Source organism: Siphateles boraxobius, unplaced genomic scaffold (genome assembly GCF_051911475.1).
Source record: "Siphateles boraxobius isolate OS27281-9 unplaced genomic scaffold, OSU_SipBor_1 130, whole genome shotgun sequence".
Classification (NCBI taxonomy): Eukaryota; Metazoa; Chordata; class Actinopteri; order Cypriniformes; family Leuciscidae; genus Siphateles; species Siphateles boraxobius.
Window position 1 is genome coordinate 10,402,164 of NW_027508734.1, and position 20,829 is coordinate 10,422,992.

At 41.1% G+C, this 20,829-nt stretch overlaps 1 protein-coding gene, 1 long non-coding RNA gene and 1 pseudogene across 3 annotated transcripts in view; 1 reads left to right on the forward strand and 2 right to left on the reverse strand.

Annotated features, from left to right (window-relative positions):
• The window catches only part of LOC143737118 (uncharacterized), a 131,030-nt gene that overhangs the window by 53,106 nt on the left and 57,095 nt on the right, over positions 1 to 20,829 (forward strand). The window lies entirely within an intron of this gene.
• Positions 4,077 to 5,901, reverse strand: LOC143737837 (uncharacterized). The gene is made up of 7 exons (XM_077229700.1): positions 5,828 to 5,901; positions 5,670 to 5,751; positions 5,219 to 5,560; positions 4,778 to 5,116; positions 4,553 to 4,660; positions 4,396 to 4,403; positions 4,077 to 4,217 (listed from the first exon to the last, which is right to left on the reverse strand). Exons 1-7 carry the CDS (start codon positions 5,828 to 5,830, stop codon positions 4,077 to 4,079), a joined length of 1,023 nt encoding a protein of 340 aa, XP_077085815.1. The 5' UTR covers positions 5,831 to 5,901.
• On the reverse strand, positions 8,466 to 10,258 carry LOC143737838 (uncharacterized; annotated as a pseudogene). Its single transcript, XR_013203740.1, has 5 exons — positions 10,071 to 10,258; positions 9,622 to 9,981; positions 9,186 to 9,515; positions 8,956 to 9,068; positions 8,466 to 8,625 (listed from the first exon to the last, which is right to left on the reverse strand). The product of XR_013203740.1 is annotated as an uncharacterized LOC143737838 (transcript).

The window sequence follows — 20,829 nt, forward strand, 5'->3', positions numbered from 1 at the left end:
GCAGTAGAGACGCCCAGTCCGCTCCAGGCGCTGCCAAGCCAGGTGGCAAGCGACAGCGAAAGCATTCCGGAGCGGGCCGCCCAGGAATGGAGTAGATGCTCTTGGAGTGGCACGATCACTCCCTCCCCCCGGTTGAGGGCCGGATGGAGCCTTTTGTTTGTGTGTGTGTCTGTTCCGCCGCTGGCTCCCAAAAAAAAAAAAAAAAAGCGGAGCAAGCGGTACCCACACTTCAAAGAGAGAGCAATTTCATCTGTTCCTGGGTCCCAAGAGGGCCAGTCTGGCGGGTGTGACCCTGTATAGCCTTACACCCCTCAGCTCCCCCTTGGTCGCCAGCAGGCAGCTTGGTGCGTTCGAGGACCCGGTCATCCGCCTTCTCACGCGCCCCCTGGCGCTTGTGGAGACAGGTAAGTGTTGCACAGCACACTTACACCACTCTCTCTACTTTGCTGCCTCACCTCAGGCTCGGCTACCCCGCTCAAGTCAGTGATAGTCATCACATTAGGTGTTAAGCAGACGTGCTCCTGAAAATTCAGTGATATTCATCACACCGAGTGTTGAGCAGTGCTCCTGACTTGTGCGTGTTTATCTTATCCTGCTGGCGAAGGATTTGATATAGCCGCCCTCCAGCCGGTACGAAGGCCAGTCGAAAACTCGCTCTTCGTGCTACTAGGTGGTGAGTCGTGACCATCTTGGCCCAAGATTGGTCTGCAGCTTTGACCTGAAAGACATGTGCTTCAGATCTCTACCCCCCGCACCGCAGGCCATCCTGCATGTTGCGTCTAACGGTGGAGTATCAGTACAGTGTCCTTCCCCTCGAGTGCTCCAGAGCCCGTTGGGTCTTCAGGTCAACTGGAAGAGAGTAATCTCGCCCACGGGCTGAGTATCTCTTTTTCAGTTTTGGAGAGGTACTCGGTCTAACACGTCTCTCCAATGAGAATGTGTTCAGCTGGTGTTGAAGTGAGAAAGGGTCCCACTGAAAGAACTTTCAGAGGCTCCTGGGGTATATGGTAGTCGCAGCCTTTGGCTTCCTCCATATGTGACCGCTTCAGCGCTAGCTTCACGATCGGGTCCCGAGGTGACCGTGGCAGAGCAGCTCACCCTGTGTGACTATAGTTCATCCCGGTCTGCTGCCAAACCCTCTTCAACAGAGGGGCCATGTACAAAGGGCGTGTTTTAACGGGGGCCTGGGCGACCCCCGACTACACGGGCATTCGTGCCTCGAGTTGTTAGACATCGCGACCGTTGCGCAAGCTTCCCCTGCATGTCACAAACTCACCCGTCACCTCCTCCTTGGAGTAAGATGCTTCTGAGGGCGCCTTGTTCCACTCCTCCCGCTTACTCAATCGTGCCGCCATCGAGCCTCACGACAGTTATAGCCAGGGCAAGTGGAGACTCCATCCCCTGGGTCCGGCTGGGTCATGACCATTCCGGGGCCGCTCAGTTGCCCCCCCGGTTTTATTTTTCCGCCAGTGTTTAGGTAAACCGAGCGGATTACCCTTGGACAAACACTGGGTCTCAGCTGCCCCAGGGGCCCGCAGAAATGCGTTTAACCCCTTCTAAAAGTGACTGCGACTCATGGTCGCCTTGCGCCTGCTCAAGTCAGTGAAATCATCACTCTTCATGTTGAGCAGAATTGCTCCTGAAACTCAGTGAAGTTAATCGCACTCAGGTGTTGAGCAGCAATGCTCCTGTAGCTCAGTGGGTTCATCACAGGTAGCTCAGTGAATTCGTCACACGCAGTGCTGAGCAGAAATGCTCCTGGTGCTCAGTGAAGTTCTTCGCACTCAGGTGTTGAGCAGAAATGCTCCTGAAGCTCAGTGAGTTTATCACACTCAGGTGTTGAGCTGTAATGCTCCTGAAGCTCAGTGAACTTGTCACACTCAAGTGCTGAGCAGAAATGCTCCTGTCGCTCAGTGAAGTTCTTTGCACTCAAGTGTTGAGCAGAAATGCTCCTGAAGCTCGGTGAGTTTATCACACTCAGGTGTTGAGCAGGAATGCTCCTGAAGCTCAGTGAACTTGTCACACCCAAGTGCTGAGCAGAAAACACTCCTGAAGCCCAGTGATCTTCACATGTTGTGTTGAGCAATGCTCCTGTCTTTTGCGCCCGTCGCTTGCACTTACGTGCCAAGTCAGGAGAGGAACAGGTCTTCATAGTTGCCCCTTATTGGCCCAACTAGACCTGGTTCCCATCAACAGCCTTCCTGACTTCCCCTGAAAACTCTTCGGGGACGGGGCACGATGGCACACGCGTTCTTCCCCCGGAGATTCCGGGCGGTCTTACATCTGAACGCGGAGGTTCAGGTGGCTATCACAAGAACATGTGATAGTTACCATCACTTCTGCGAGCACCCCCTAGAATTAAATGGTTAAATAGGGTTAAATTGGTGATGTCCCGGAGTCATCCTGGTCACGAGGTATTTTGTTTCTATTAGACCCGACCTGTGTATTTGCAACGAGAGATAACATCCAGTGTGAAGCACTGCTTCCTGAAGAACATGAATCCGGAAAAACAAAATACAACACCTCTCATACTGTTTATTTTAATTACAGACATAAATTACGCACATAAAAAGTTTAATTATGCAAAGACATATCTGAAAGACTACACCAGGTCTATCCGATCTCATTCATCTCAGGTTCATCCGATCTATGTTTGGATAATTACATAGATAATACTATCGGGATTATTTGTTTATACACTGATGAAGTCTGCACAGTATCTGGAGTAAGTGATTAAATACTGTACATAGAAATAAATTATAATGAAAATAAGTTATTTATTTATTTGGGCACCTGTTACACAGCAGGTGGCTTTGCTGGCTTTGAGAATTTCCCACTATAAAAAACAGCATGTATTTCAGCATGTATGTGCTTCAATATCTCGGCAGGAGATGAGTTTGACATAGAGACATTTCATAGGCGTAATGGTTTTTATACTGATAGCTAATGACAGTTTCTTGGCCCTAACCGTGAACCTACCCATCACAGAAAACTTCCAGCATTTTTACATTTTCAAAAGACATAATTAGGCATATGATTTATATAGAGAATATGACTTCACGTTAGTTGTTTACAGTAATGTTTTTGGGAAAAAAAGCGATTGTACATTTTTCGCATTTAAAAAATATGTAAGTACTCTAGCATAAAGTCAATTAAAAATAAACCAAACATATTATGCAATCAATAGAGAACACATAAGCAGTTTTAATGTCAGTTTGTGTTTTAGTTAAATGTGTTCGTGGAATGTTTAAATGAAATTGCATTTTTGCTAAAGGAAAAATCTGTTTGGATAAATGTGTTACATTGTCACTGACACTAGTAAAAAGAGACATACAGCAAGATACAGTAACAATAATGGATAAAGCAGACTTTTTTTAGTTGTTTACTTGCGCAACAGAAACGTGAAGCCACGCCTATATTACACTGTTACATTTTTTGGGGGAAGATTAAAGCCATTTATGTAGATATCACAGAACATGCATCATTTTACACATAACACCATTTATGAAAAATTACTTTGTAAGCTAAAAATCATGTTTTACATTTGCACTAAAAACAAGGAATTTGTGGCATGTACTTTGAGAAATTGTCATCTTCATTTAGATACTTTCAAGTATCAGAAACACAATATTATTTAAGTACAGTTTAAGTTAATATACAGACAAAAATATCTGGTTTCCATTCTATATAAATGGACATATGTACATGCAACCAAGTATATGTACAACTCAAATAACATGATAAAAAGGTCATGAAAATGCAGAACAATATGAACAAGGCTTGCGATGTGACATTAATTGTTGCAAATCTGGTATGTATTCAAACTGTTACAAAGCAGTGCTGAAAATATACAGTAAAACATGTTTTATCTCATAAACTAGACTTGAATGGGAAACTGTTACTTCTGTTGTGTGATTATAGTCAAGTCAAGTGAAATATATTTATATAGCGCTTTTCACAATACAGATTGTATCAAAGCTGCTTCACAGTATCAATCAAAACAACTTAACAATGTTTGTTTATTACTGGAAAAAAAGACATCCTATTTTGGTAGAGCTGATCAATGGTATGATTGGTTAATTAATTTGAATATCCCCAATAGGCATTCTCTCACTATACATGCTGTATGTCACAAGAGAGTGTTCTTCAGTAATCTTTACTTTGAGTCCATTTGCTATGAGAGAATTATGAGCTTCATAACTCAGAATGTCTTCACCCTACAATAATGCGGATAAAGAAACAAACATCAAAGACATTGTCACATAAAATGAGGATAAAAGTCAAGTCTTTTAAGGAGACCCACTAGCATAATCATTTGCATGTGATAAGACTTACTGTATGATTTTAATTAATAAATATATGATTTGAATCTCAAACATAAAACTAGAAACTTACTTGATTCTCTTGAGGTTTGTGGATTTTGGGTGAATAAGAAAAACCTTTAATTAAAAATCATAATATTTCTGTAGTGGCAATTGTTGTATTTTCATAAATATGTGTTAATATAAATACTGTATAAGTGTTATCAGTGTGTGCTAAAAATAAATCTTACCTTTATTCCGATTCTGGCATAGTTTTATGGCAAGAAAAACAGTTAAAGTAAAAAATATGATGTTTGAAATCCCAAGAACAAGCAGGGTTGTATAATTCACACCACTCTCTGAAAAGACATAATTCATATCACTGATAACAGATCAGTGCATTGGTATTATTTTCCCCAATATATGATTTAAATTCTCCTGATTGGCAAAATTAAATATGTCTCCCAAAACCTTACCTTTAAAAATGAGTTGAGTTCCTTTTCCAAACAGTATCTCTCCACATGCGGCCACAGCGCAGTAGTAAATCCCAGCATCAGAGTCACTGATGTTACTCTTCAGGAGATTGTAGACGCAGCTCTGTGTTTGAGACTCACTGCTGTTCTTACACTGACCATTTCTCTCTCCTTTGGTGTATAGGACTCCTAGAGAGTCTCCCAAGCTTTGTCTGAACCAGTAGACGCTGTGTTCTCCAGCACAACTTTCACTGAAGATGCTGCACTGCAAATTCACTGAATCCTCCGGATGAAGCGTGTCTATCAAAGACTGCTGAACAGTTGTATGTACTACGGCTGCATCTTGACAAAGGGACATAGAAGGGACAATTGATAGAAAAAGCAAGGCCAATAGTCATCTGACACAATCCCCACAAAGTATAAATAACAAGCAAGAAAATATACCTCTGACGAGTAATCTAGTGCCTGGACCCATTCCAATCTTCCAATTTGATGCAACGACACAGTAATATGTTGCTGAGTCTGAAGGCTTTGTCTTTAAAATTATCAGATTAAAATGATCATCTCCTTTGATAACATTAAAACGATTAATTTTCTCAAAGTCCTTATTCCAACTGGTTTGTTTATAGTGTAAAGACACAATCTTTAAAGATTTTCCTTCAGCCGTCTGTTTAAACCATGCTGTAGATTCCAGAAAGTCTGAAAAGTGGCCGGTTAAGATCACATCCTCTCCAGACTGAACTATTTTTAAATCTTGCTGAACAACATCCACTTCAGAAGTGCAGACTGCAAAATGAAGCACATATTAGATACTTTAGAGTTGAATGTGTTATAAAGTGTTAAATAGGTGAGTTTTTTATATGTTGACAAAGCATAAGCATTTAGGTAAATTTACATATTGTTGAGGAAAGTAAAAGAATGAAGTAATATCTCATGATCAGTCGTCTTCCAAAATTATCCTCAGGCTTTGAATTCCCCTGAAAAAGCAAACGAATGAGCCACACCATCACACACGCTAAAGAATAAGTGTAGATCACTAGACTGTGTCCTTACCATGTGTCCATCTGTCTCTGCTTCAGTCAACTGAGTCACATGTGCACTTTCACCTCAACTTTTCTGCTTTCACACACTGTCGCCACATCAGAATGGCCAATTTCTTTTTTTAACTCAAGCATTTTTCCTTTCCGTTGCTCCAAAAACACTTTTTTTTAGTTACCCCGTTTTTAACAACTAAAGTTGGCCTCTCTAAAAACTCTGGTTACTATGTTTTTTATTGCTACTAAAAATGCATTTTGTGGTTTGACACAGAAAAAAAGCAGGAAATACTATAAGATGTTTCAAAGAAGCACGTAACCCACAAACAATCCTTTTAAGGGCCCCATATAAAACTCAATGTTTTAGTAGGCCTACCAATGATGAGCGTCCAAGATATTTAAAATTTAATTCAATTAATTAATATAATTTAAAATTAAATTCAAATAATTCAATTAAATGTATGTTTTAAATCAAGGGGATGGAAGGGCACGATCAAGTTTAAAGTTATTATGCCCTTTTACAAAGTCTTGATTTTGTTTTGGAGGTCTACTAGAATATGCTTTCATGCTTGATTGTTCAAAACACACATTATTTTTCACATATTTTACATTATTACAGCACTTCTCTCCCCAGTCTGGCTCGAACTCGACATTTAGTTTGCTGTTCCGATGAAGCCCCTCCTTCCGAATTATGAAATGTGCCGTGATTGGTTAGCTGGCCCAGTGTGTTCTGATTGGCAGCGCTTAGCGCCTGTTCTGGAAAGTTATGCAATAACCATAACAGCGAGCTCTACTCAGATGTAAATATTAAGGATGGCGTCAATTTCAAACAAATTCAAGCCTGATTCAGACTTAAGAATGTTAACGAACAAAAAGATCGTCCAGAACGGATTTCATGCACGGACTTTGCAAGCACAGATTTCATTGGACGTTTCAGTGTGACATTATTTTTTTGTAATTTTCTTATACATTTTAGATACAGTGTTATACACCATTTAATCATGATATTTGTTGGAAAACTATGGTAATACAAACAGTAATCGATCACAAAACCATGGTTTATTTTCCTAAGGGACGGTGAACAGCCGTACAAAAGTGAGAGCTTACAAAAGTTACAGTAAACAGTAGCCAGCACTATATCAACTGTACTGTTGTCTAGCAGGCTCGCGGAGGCAAAGCTTTGCTCTTTATTCTTACATCTCTTGCCAGTAGAGTCACCAGTCTTCAGTATTTTTACACTTACCTGCTGGTGGTGGTAGTGACTCACATTAAAGTACTTCCACCATAGCTATCCACGAAGTCCTCCTCTGTGAAGAACTGATTTCAAATGTGTTTTAAAAAAAAAATATTCCATGATCTGCAATATGTGTACATGAGAAAATGATAGGGACAGTCTGCAGGAAGTTATGGGGTTAAATTGGTGATGACCCGGAGTCATCCTGGTCACGAGGTATTTTGTTTCTATTAGACCCGACCTGTGTATTTGCAATGAGAGTTAACATCCAATGTGAAGCACTGCTTCCGGAAGAACATGAATCCGGAAAAACAAAATACAATACCTCTCATACTGTTTATTTTAATTACAGACATAAATTACGCACATAAAAGTTTAATTATGCAAAGACATATCTGAAAGACTACACCAGGTCTATGTATTATCTATGTAATTATCCAAACATAGATCGGATGAACCTATCGGGATTATTTGTTTATACACTGATGAAGTCTGCACAGTATCTGGAGTAAGTGATTAAATACTGTACATAGAAATAAATTATAATGAAAATAAGTTATTTATTTATTTGGGCACCTGTTACACAGCAGGTGGCTTTGCTGGCTTTGAGAATATCCCACTATAAAAAACAGCATGTATTTCAGCATGTATGTGCTTCAATATCTCGGCAGGAGATGAGTTTGACATAGAGACATTTCATAGGCGTAATGGTTTTTATACTGAGAGCTAATGACAGTTTCTTGGCCCTAACCGTGAACCTACCCATCACAGAAAACTTCCAGCATTTTTACATTTTCAAAAGACATAATTAGGCATATGATTTATATAGAGAATATGACTTCACGTTAGTTGTTTACAGTATTGTTTTTGGGAAAAAAAGCGATTGTACATTTTTCGCATTTAAAAAATATGTAAGTACTCTAGCATAAAGTCAATTAAAAATAAACCAAACATATTATGCAATCAATAGAGAACACATAAGCAGTTTTAATGTCAGTTTGTGTTTTAGTTAAATGTGTTCGTGGAATGTTTAAATGAAATTGCATTTTTGCTAAAGGAAGAATCTGTTTGGATAAATTCATGTTTTACATTTGCACTACAAACAAGGAATTTGTGGCATGTGCTTTGAGAAATTGTCATCTTCATTTAGATACTTTCAAGTATCAAAAACACAATATTATTTAAGTACAGTTTAAGTTAATATACAGACAAAAATATCTGGTTTCCATTCTATATAAATGGACATATGTACATGCAACCAAGTATATGTACAACTCAAATAACATGATAAAAAGGTCATGAAAATGCAGAACAATATGAACAAGGCTTGCGATGTGACATTAATTGTTGCAAATCTGGTATGTATTCAAACTGTTACAAAGCAGTGCTGAAAATATACAGTAAAACATGTTTTACCTCATAAACTAGGCTTGAATGGGAAACTGTTACTTCTGTTGTGTGATTATAGGCATTCTTTCACTATACATGCTGTATCTCACAAGAGAGTGTTCTTCAGTAATCTTTACTTTGAGTCCATTTGCTATGAGAGAATTATGAGCTTCATAACTCAGAATGTCTTCACCCTACAATAATGCGGAAAAAGAAACAAACATCAAAGACATTGTCACATAAAATGAGGATAAAAGTCAAGTCTTTTAAGGAGACCCACTAGCATAATCATTTGCATGTGATAAGACTTACTGTATGATTTTAATTAATAAATATATGATTTGAATCTCAAACATAAAACTAGAAACTTACTTGACTCTCTTGAGGTTTGTGGATTGTGGGTGAATAAGAAAAACCTTTCATTAAAAATCATAATATTTCTGTAGTGGCAATTGTTGTATTTTCATAAACATGTGTTAATATAAATACTGTATATGTGTTATCAGTGTGTGCTAAAAATAAACCTTACCTTTATTCCGATTCTGGCATAGTTTTATGGCAAGAAAAACAGTTAAAGTAAAAAATATGATGTTTGAAATCCCAAGATCAAGCAGGGTTGTATAATTCACACCACTCTCTGAAAAGACATAATTCATATCACTGATAACAGATCAGTGCATTGGTATTATTTTCCCCAATATATGATTTAAATTCTCCTGATTGGCAAAATTAAATATGTCTCCCAAAAGCTTACCTTTAAAATTGAGTTGAGTTCCTTTTCCAAACAGTATCTCTCCACATGCGGCCACAGCGCAGTAGTAAATACCAGCATCAGAGTCACTGATGTTACTCTTGAGGAGATTGTAGACGCAGCTCTGTGTTTGAGACTCATTGCTGTTCTTACACTGACCATTTCTCTCTCCTTTGGTGTAAAGGACTCCTTGAGAGTCTCCCAAGCTTTGTCTGAACCAGTAGACGCTGTGTTCTCCAGCACAATTCTCACTGAAGATGCTGCACTGCAAATTCACTGAATCCTCTGGATGAAGCGTGTCTATCAAAGACTGCTGAACAGTTGTGTGTCCAGCTTGAAAAGTGACATAAATTGAACAGAAATAGTAAGGGCAAAAAAAAAAAAAAAAATCAGATGCCACAAATCAAACAAAGCTAAAATAACTAGCAGTAAAACTTACCTTTAAAAAATAATCTAGTGCCTGCACTCATTCCAATGCTGTAATATGATGCGACGACACAGTAATATGTTGCTGAGTCTGAAGGCTTTGTCTATAAAATTATCAGATTAAAATGATCATCTCCATTGGTAACATTAAAACGACTCATTTTCTCAAAGTCCTTATTCCAGCTGGGTTGTTGATTTAAATATAAAGACACAATTTGTATGGATTTTCCATTGGACGTCCGTTTAAACCATGCTTTTGTCGATTGCAGAAGCTTTGGAAAGCTGCAAGTGAGATTCACATCCTCTCCAGCTCGAACTACTTTTACATCTTCCTGAACAACATCCACATTAGAGGACACATCAGAGGAGCAGACTGCAAAATCAAGCAGGTACATTTAATAGACAGAGTTCTGATAAATAGACAGAGTTGTGTTGAATAGGAAAGATTTAAAGAATGTTTACCTGTTATTGAGAAGAACAAAATGATTAAATAATATCTCATGATCACTGGTGTTCCAAAATTATCCTCATATTTTAAATTCCCCTGGGGAAAAAAACAACAAAAACAAAACCCGAATAAGCCCAAAACAATCCTTTCACGCCAGGTAAATAATAGAGGTAGATTAGTAGACTGTCCATATACCGTGTGTCCTTCAATCTCTGCTTCAAACAAATGAGATACATATGCACTTCTCTCTTATTTATTCACACGGCTGTAAAAGCTGATTGGTCATTTGAAAAGGGCTTTGAAGTTGGCGAAAACCACTTCTGTGACAGCAGCCAATCAACTGGATGCTGTGGTGGAGTTATACTTTTCCCCCCAAAAAAGTTATTCTAGAGTGTTTTAAAACAGCTTTACTGAATATCACAGACAAATTTCCTACACTGTAACTGTATTTTTAACAGAAAGACTCGGGAGATAAAATGATGTAACAAAAGCATATATTTATTAACAGCCCAGCAAGCAAATATTTATAAAGTTCTTTGGCATAGATCCGAGGCTAGCGAATCTGCATTTCCTGCCTGAAAACGAAGGCCGGGGCGCAGTCGAGTTGACCCCCCCGGGAGGTATGGACAGGACCATCCTGGTGGTGGTGGGGAGGGTGGAGGTAATTGTTTGCGTCAGCATCTGTGAACTCAAACATGTCTAAGTACAGATCTTTTATACTGCAAGTATTAGAACATGATTGGTTAGAAGTGGAGGTAATAAGTGACGTAACGATTGAGTCTTCCTGGCAGAACTTACGCTAAAGCTTTCAGGAAGGAATTAAGGATTTTTTTTCAAGAATCACTTTTTGAAGTTAAAGGAAATATGATTGCTATTGTAAGTTACATTTTAAAGTTGGCAGATGGGTCAGATCTGAGTGCTGGTAAGCATATGCCACTGTGTAGTGCAGTGAGACTGATCCCTGTCCTGTGTTTCTGTTTTTTTTTTCACACCTCTTGCTGCAAAAAAACCACAATATGTTAAAAACCAACTACCCTTCCCTTACCAAAAAAAAAAAGGCATATTTACAACAGACAACAATTAACAGAACAGAAATTCTGTATGACATTTGATAAACTGCCTGCTGCATATTAAAATTAAAGGTATACTGTACATAAAAATGGTTAGCATCTGTATTATTTTGTTATTATCATAAGAACAAAAACAGGAAATTAGTCTCTTGACAGAAAAAAATAGCCTAATGCAGAGATCATTTTTGTGGGTGAGGTAGCATAGACATGCCACATTTTTATTAATTTTAAATTTTTTATTGAAGATACATTTTCTCTTTTGCCCATATATTACAGAGACTTAAATTTTAACAATGACAACCAGTGCTGTGGCATTTGTTAAAATCATTAAAGTCAGAAGTGTATGGGACACGGATTTGTAATTTCAGCACCAAGGACAGAGACATAACGACTAATTTTGAACTGAAATACATGATCTTACATAAATCTTTTCATATTCATATTGATGCACACGTTCAACACTTAAATAAAACACATGCAAACTGAACATAATCTGACAAATCTTCCTCAAAGCAGGGAACCAGGATAGCTATGAAATGCATATTTAATGTTTCACAATGCAATATGCCATTTTAAAAAAGATACTTCTATTGCACAATATCTCAACCGGTTCATTTGAAAGAGCCTTAAATAAATCTCATGTTCAGATATTGCTTAAATTTAAGTTACGTTACAAAATTAATGTTTTCATAAGTATTTGCTGATTTGATGTAAAGTGGACATTTGAGTTGATTCTTAACTACAAAAGTACCCAAAGCCATCATAAAAGACTACACACACAACCCAGATCAAAGAGATAAAAAAACACATCAGCTATATTGTGTTCACAGAAATATTGAATGTTGTTCCCACTAACAGACTCACTTGGATGTCATTCACAAAACACATTATCATTTGGGGCCTTGTTTAGACTACTATCAAACCTTGTACCGCAGACTCAAACTCTGTCCATATAAGGAGAGGATGTGACTCGAGCTGTCAGAGATGAGCTGCATCATTTCCTGTTGCATGAGAGGCAGGAAGAAACTGATCATTATAGAGTGAGAGTTGCTGGGGTGAATGTCAGCGGATACATTTTCAGCAAGTGTCTCATTTAAATTAATGTACACTCTTAAGAAAAATGGCTCTAAATATATACACATATAAAATATTATATGTTATATATAAATATTATATTTGATATATATTTGATATATATATATATATATATATATATATATATATATATATACATATAAAAACATAACATAACATAACATAAATAGTCCAGGCCTGGTCCTCATCCTTCACTGTCGTTGCTCCTTCTTTTACGCTTCCAAAACTCCTCCGTGAGATACGAGACCGAAGCGTCACACAGGTGTCACTCACGATATTGAACACGATATAGATGTAATGAAGACCAAGTTCCAGTGAAATATCTTCACAATCCCCTATGATGTCTTCACGTCCTTCACTATGTGTGTATTCTGGTGGCAGTTTCTCTCTGCAGACGATGAGGATATGAGATGTGACCGCATCTGAAATACAGTTAGAGTAGTTAGAGTTACATTGTGTCTCTTCTATTTGATTATGTTAAAACAATTATGTTAATGAAGGGCAAAATTATCAGAAATGGACAGTTAATTTTTTTAAAGTTATAATTTATAGACATTTTAAGAAAGAAATAATTTATCTGTTGAGAGTGTGTTGACAGTCTGTGTAGTTGTATAGCTGATCTCTAGAAAGTAGTGATGTGGCTTTGACAGTTACAGATTTGAAAAACAAAAAGGTGGGAGTAAAAAACCCTAAACACCAACACAAATATCCATTTAAGCATATATAATGGGTTCCTCAGGACACTACGGTTCTAAATAGTTCTAATACCATATTTTTTTAGACTGAATGTAAGGCTTTTAACTTTTTGAAGTGTAAAATATTGTACATATATACACATACTTGCATGCATATGTAAGCGTGACACATGCACTTCATGGCTAAAGCAGTTTCCTACCCACAAGACTGACCTCTGTCTGTTTTTAACAGCACACTTTGAACCGAAACCACAGAAACAACATTCAAACACTCAACCACTGCAATTTGCTTTCCATTGGTAGAGAAACAAAAACATTATAGAAAAGTCGAGGCCTAAGGAAAGTTACAGTAGTTTCAGTTATAACATGATGAGGTAATACATATATATATAATATAATCTTGTACCTATTAAATATACATTACCTTTTAGTCTGTTATTGTGATTAATTAGTTATTTTTTGTGAATTCAAGTTGGGTTCAAGAATGGGGTTTTAACCCATGTTAAGATATATATAATATTTAAAGAAGACAATGTCCCTATGTTATATTATGATGATTCTTTAGTGATGTTAGGGTAACTTCAAATAATGATATCCAAAAGATGATGTATCACTGCTTTGATGTCTTCAAATCCCCATCTTTCCCGTTCAGTTAACACGTTCAACCCCAGACTGACGTCATGGGACCTCGTTTTGTTTCTCTGGCTCGTTTTGTTACCACTTGAAGGTGATTGGGCTAGACCTAGACGTTCTTGCTATCAAAACTTCTTTACATTTCATAATTTATAGTGTATAGGATGTTATAATAAAATGCGTCATAATATTTTAACATACCTTTGTGTAAAAACTGCACAAATTCTCCATGCCACCATAAACATGCAAATAGGGATAAGATTGAACAAAGACGTTCTCCCGGTCATCTTTGATTGGTCACCAAATGGGTGTGAACTGATGCCTCTGATGAGTTCATATCTTCGCTCTATCTTTTGAGACACTACAGTATGTTTCCTGTCTCCTTCTGGCATCTTTATCTTCAAGTTACCTTCATTGGATTCAACATGGACCACCCAGAAGAACCAGAAGGAACGCTTCAGCGCACTCCTGACAAAATCATCAAGAATTTCCAGAATTCACTGCACCCGGACGTGTTCAGCCATAGAAGTCAATGCAAGTACCCGTATTTAAAGCCTTTATAAGTTATTGTGCCCCTTTTAAGGTGACCGTGATTTTTTGATGTGTCTCGGACGTTGTGGTTAACTGATTGTAATCTTGCCATCCTCTTCACTTCTCTCTCTCTCTCTCTCTCTCTCTCTCTCTCTCTCTCTCTCTCTCTCTCTCTCTCTCTCTCTCTCTCTCTCTCTGTTTACTTTTATTTACTTTCTTTATTCTGTATATAATCTATGCTTAGTTTAGTTGTGTGTGTGTGTGTGTGTGTGTGTGTGTGTGTGTGTGTGTGTGTGTAGCCTACCCGTAGTTTAGTTTATTAAACCATTATATCCACGCTTTATAGTCTTTGTCACTCACAAAATCAAAGTCACTTAAACATTTTGATCTTGGCCAGGAAGATAATTTATTTCCTAGAATTGATCATTTATTATGCTGTCTGTTCATTAAAAGAACTGATTAAATAATTGTACTATTAATTCTGCTACAGTCAATTTTAAAACTAAGCAAAATATTTATAATTAATTATTTTTTTTTTAAAATTAATTATACATAGTTCCCTTTTTAGCTAATTTGTTACATAAGAAATAGTACAATTATTTGAAGCTGCAGTCCATAGTTTTTCCTCTTTGTCGCCCATCTCTGTTCGAAATCTGCAATTGCAGTTATTAACGGAATTATCAGCTTTACTTTGTCATTCGGAATCACAGATTCTACTTTTTGGAAGTATGAACAACATAAGAATTTTCACCAGAAAATGTAATTGAACAAGTAACATTCACTTTTGTTCTGACCAACTAAGGGGAAAAAAGCATCGCAGTAAATCGCGCTGATTAAATCTAACAATCGCTTATCTTATCCTGTCAAACCGTGCTAATTATACTTTGTTCTCAACATCAGCATTGCGTGACTACATTTAATGTGTATTAGGGCTACATATAGTTCAGTTTCCATTTCTGTGAAGTCTAATTTCTAATTGTCATACCAACAAATTCATGGTCCTTAGAAATGAAAGCCATAAGTTCTGCCTGGAAGACTCAATTACTATGTCACTTATTACCTTCACATCTATACAATCATGTCCTAATACTTGCTGTATAAAAGATCAGTACTTACACATGTTTGAGATCTCAGACGCTGACGCAAACAATTACCTCTATCCTCCCCACCACCACCAGGATGGTCCTGACACTCCCGGGAGGGTCGGCTGCGCCCCTGCCTTCGTCTTCAGGCAGGAAATGCAGATCAACCCCTTCAAAACATAGAGTTCATGCCACATTTCAAACTCCCTTCCGATATTTATCCTTTTTCCCTTATAGGGGAACTCGAGCTGCGTCGAGACGCTGTGGGAACGCCTCTGCGTGATTGCGTCATGAAGCACTTATGAAATCAGTCCAATGGCGTGGCGGAATGTCATGTGACGTCATCGACCAGGAAAATATAAAGCATACCTGCAACAAACAGTCACTAGCTTCTGTGTCTTCAGCAAGTGCTCTGTATGAAACTGTCTCTGTCTATTTATTGTTGTTTGTCCACAAGCATAAATATATATCTAGAAAGGAGTATAATGGCTAGCAAACAGCTTTTTGGATCGCGATTTTTTTTTTTTTTGGGAGTGGAGCATGCAGGGTCAGCTCTAGTAAAAGGGGCTGACAGTGTTCATTCATAAATTCCCGATGTGTAAAATATGCACTATTGAGAGTTTTAGGTCTGCTCCTGTTGGTTTTATTCTCGAGGGAAGAAAGTCAATAAAGACTCTTTGGCTCAGATCTCGCACTTGCCGAGGCAGCGCGTAGATTACTGGTTTGCAATAAAGATTCTGTGACTCGATCTCGGGTCTTGAGTGTGCCGAGGCAGCGCGTAGATTATGGGTTTGCAATAAGAATCTAATGGCTCAGAACTCGCGTTTGCCGAAGCAGCACGTAGATTATGGGTCTCCATATCTGCAATAAGAATCTAGTGGCTCGGATCTCGCGTCTGCAGAGGCAACATGACGACGATGGGTCCGCAATGTATATATATGACTGGTTTGTCACAATAGATTTGAAGGATGCGTCCTTCCATGTAGCCATCCATCCTCATCACAGGAAGTCCCGGAGGTTCGCTTTGGGGGGTGAAGTGTACCAATATCGGGTTCCTTTCGGCATAGGTTTATCACAGCTCAATCCGAGCAGGTGGCGGTTCGGGACACCTTCTTTATGTGTACAGATGTGACGTAATGAAACATCAGTGCCACTGGAATTAAAAACATTATTACAAGCTTACCGTTTTGAATCGAGCTAAGGCAAGCAGATAGTTTTGAACACTGGCTGGTTATGTACTTGCTTAAAAAATTATTTTGGATAATTTTTAACCCAAAAGAGTTCCGGACTGCAGCTTTAAGCAATAAAGTATGAGAGGATCCATACTATGACAACAGCAATAGGTCCTCAATATGTGAATATCAAGGTCTTATTTCCTGTCAGTGCGTGTACATTTAATAAAATTGCTTTTTACCTAAGGGATATTCTCTAAAAACGTTTCAGCGCACTGCACTGAGCTTTCATTTGAGTAAAGAAAGTTGAGGTTCAATATGTTATGGTTAAGACATTTATTATTATATTATTTATGTTCCCTTTCAAGGGAACTTCGAGCTGCGTCAAACGCTGCGGGAACGCCCCTGCGTTGTGCGTCATGAAGCACGTATGGAATCAGCCCAATGGAGAGATGAAACGTCATAGGCGGGTGACGTCATCGACCAGGAAACTATAAAGCACCCCAAAAACACAAGCGCATTAGCTTCTGTGCTTTCAGTCGCGCTACATGTGAATCTGTCCCTGTGTGATATTGTCTGTCTTACATACCCTGCACCACACAAACAATTTATCCCTATATATATATATATTGAGAGATTATGGCGGACGAACAGCAGTTTAGAAAGTGTGTTCCTCCCTGCTCGCGTTATTTAACGAGCGGGGATACACATGATCTTTGTGTTGTTTGTTTGGGAGTTCAGCATGCCCAGTTTGCTCTCGAGGGAGCAGACTGTGAGCATTGCGAGCGTTTGCCGTTAAGGACGCTCCGCTCCCGCCGGTCGCTCTTTGAGGAGAGCGGTTCGGTGCGCGCTCCCCGCGGTTCGGGTCCCGCTTCTGCCGAGGCAGAGCGGCGGCGCTTATCGTGGGGATCGCAGATGGATCTCACAGCGGGGTTTGAGACGGGCTCTGCCTTATCTCTCCCTTCACCTGTGAGATCCAGTGCCTCAGTCCCGGGTTCGGAAGCACGCGCTGCGGTTTCTTCCGCTCGGGCTGAGGCACCAATGCTGCAGCTATCCAGTTCTGAGGAACTTGATGTTGTTAGTGTTGAGGGAGATGTGGAGGATTCGCCACCCCACACTCCTAAGAGTGATGAGCTTATGGAGGTGTTAACAAGAGCTGTTGAAAAACTTAATATTGAATGGCCAGTGACTAGACAGGAGTCTGTTTCTAAATCAAAGTTGGATGAGAGATTTTTGCCGTCACGTGTGCAGCCTCCACGCCGGTGCCTGCCGTTTTTCCATGATCTCCACACCGAGGTGTCGAAATCATGGAGAAAACCGGTGTCATATAGAGTGTTTAGTCCCCAGACTTCAACATACGCTAATATTATGGGAGCCAAGGCTCATGGTTATGGTGCTTTGCCTCGTGTGGAAGAGACGCTTGCGAGCCATCTCTCCCCCGAAGCAGCATCATCTTTTAAGGCACCGGCATTACCCACCAAGCCTTTAAGAAACACTTCGGCTTTAGTGGGTAAAGCATATTCGGCAGCAGGTCAGGCTGCGTCATGTCTGCATACTATGTCAATCTTGCAGGCATACCAGGCTGATCTGCTAAGGGACATGAGTGAGAGTGAGGAGGTCAGTACTGACGTAGTTCGTGAACTGCGTCAGGCTGCTGATTTATCCCTGCGTGCCACCAGAGAATCGGCCAAATTAATGGGTCGTTCTATGGCAGCTCTGGTGGCCGCAGAAAGACATTTGTGGTTAAATCAGACTAATATTAAAGAGAGAGAAAAAGCTTTTCTTTTAGATGCTCCTCTTTCTCCCATGGGGTTGTTTGGTGATGCTGTGAATTCAGTTATCGATAAATTCCAAGAAGAAAAGAAACAAACTGCAGCTTTTAAAAAGTTTCTTCCCCTTAAAGTTCATGTCCCTGGGGCTGCTGGGCGGGAGCAGCCCCGGCCGTCTTCGAGCTCATCACATAGAGCGCAGCAGAGGCAGAGTGTCGCGTCTCGTGCTCCCCCTGCTGGACAGTGGGCTCAGCCGCGACACTCTCAGCCGAAGCCTTCTCCCAGTAGAACTGATCTGAGGACAGTTATATTGGCTAAGAAGGCTTCGGCTAAGAAGAAGTCCTGACGCCAAGCCGTTCAGGATGCTGAGGGTGGTCCCCACCGAGGCGGAAAGGTGTTCACCTCTTTTTACGGTGCCCATTCCTCCTCGGTGCCCTCAGGGGCTCGTTCTGCCAACCCCGCCTTTATGCCGGGGCACAGACGATCCCAGCGAGCGCTTTCCCGAGGGACGCTCGCTCCCTCTGAGGAGGGTCTCAGAGCGGTCAGACCAGTTGTTCCCTGCCGGTGCGCCGTTACAGGGCGCTGCGTCTGCTGCTCAAGTTACACCAGAGGCCAGTCTCGAGAGGAAATTCTACCCTTAGTAGAATTTCTGGCAGAGTGGAAAAGCCTTCCAAAAATATCTCATTGGGTCCTGCAGACAGTAGAAAAGGGTTATGCTATCCAGTTCAGGTGTCGTCCACCAAAATTCAGAGGGGTTCTGCACACAGTGGTGGGCCCCGAGCAGGCTCTGGTATTGGAACAAGAGGTGAAAACGCTCCTTCAAAAAGAGGCTATAGAACGGGTTCCTCCTCCCAGTTTGGAGTCAGGTTATTACAGCCGATATTTCATCGTTCCAAAGAAGGATGGGGGGTTGCGTCCAATTTTAGACCTGCGCATATTGAATCGCTCGGTAGGGAAGCTAAAATTCAAGATGCTCACTATCAAGCAGATCGTGTCTCAAATCAGGTCCGAGGACTGGTTTGTCACGATAGATCTGAAGGACGCATACTTCCATGTGTCCATCCTTCCACAACACAGGAAGTTCCTGAGGTTCGCCTTCGGGGGCGAGGCGTACCAGTACAGGGTTCTTCCGTTTGGCCTAGCTTTATCTCCCCGCACTTTCACGAAATGCATGGATGCAGCACTAGTGCCTCTGAGGCTTCAGGGCATTCGTATTCTCAATTACATCGACGATTGGTTGATTTTAGCTCAGACCGAGCAGATGGCGGTTCGGCATCGAGATGTCGTCCTCGCTCATATCAGAAAGTTGGGGTTGAGGCTGAACGCAAAGAAAAGTGTATTATCTCCTTCCCAGAAGACCACTTTTCTGGGTGTCGTTTGGGATTCGGTATCGATGCGGGCGCGACTCTCTCCGACCCGCATCGCTTCGATTCTCTCAGCTGTGAAACAAGTGAAGCTAGGCCAGCTACTCACTGTCAAGCAGTTTCAGAGACTGTTGGGTCTGATGGCAGCAGCGTCCAACGTTATACCTTGCGGCCTGTTGTACATGAGACCGCTACAGTGGTGGCTCAGGACCAAGGGATTCTCCCCGAGGGGAAATCCGCTCCGCACGTTCAAAGTCACGCGGCGCTGCCTTCGTGCTCTGGTCATGTGGAGAGAAACTTGGTTCCTATCCAAAGGTCCTGTGCTGGGGGCTCTTTGTCGTCGCATAACGCTAACGACGGATGCTTCCCTCACAGGGTGGGGGGCGGTCATGAGTGGTCGCCCAGCCCAAGGTCTGTGGCAGGATCATCATCTTTCGTGGCACATAAATTGTCTAGAGATGTTGGCTGTGTTTCAGGCTCTGAAACACTTCCTAACAGACCTGAGAGGCCATCATGTGTTAGTTCAATCAGACAACACGTCGGTGGTCTCTTATATAAATCATCAGGGGGGCCTGCGGTCTCGCCGGCTTTACAAGTTGGCCCGTCAGATCCTCCTGTGGTCCCAAGGGAAGCTACTATCTCTGAGAGCAATGTATCTCCCTGGGTATTTGAATGTGGTAGCAGACTCCCTGTCGAGGCAGGGGCCGAGGCCAGGGGAATGGAGACTCCACCCCGAGGTGGTGGAGCTCCTTTGGTTGAGTTTCGGTCGCGCCGAGGTGGACCTATTCGCTTCCAAGGAGACCACTCATTGTCATCGGTGGTTCTCCATCACTCTTCCAGCCCCCCTGGGGTTGGATGCTATGGTGCAGCCGTGGCCGAGGTCACGTCTGTACGCCTTTCCCCCGATTGCTCTGTTACCAGGAGTTCTGGAGAGGGTCCGCCGGGACGGGGTCAGTCTACTACTAGTAGCCCCGTTCTGGCCGGCCCGAGTATGGTTTGCGGACCTGATTTCTCTCCTGGACGGTTCTCCTTTGGAGCTCCCGGTCAGGAGGGATCTACTCTCCCAGGCGGGGGGCACGATACTTCACCCCCGCCCAGAATTGTGGAAACTGTGGGGTTGGCCTCTGAGGGGGCCCAGCTCATAGACTCCGGTCTCTCAACCGAGGTTGTTGAGACCATTCTTAACTCCAGAGCTCCATCCACGAGGAAGCTTTATGCCTTGAAGTGGAAACTTTTCACTTCTTGGTGTGGAGAACACCTGCAGGACCCAGTTAACTGCCCAGTGGGTGCAGTGCTGGAATTCCTGCAGGAGCGCTTCTCCACAGGGTTATCCCCCTCCACACTAAAGGTGTATGTGGCGGC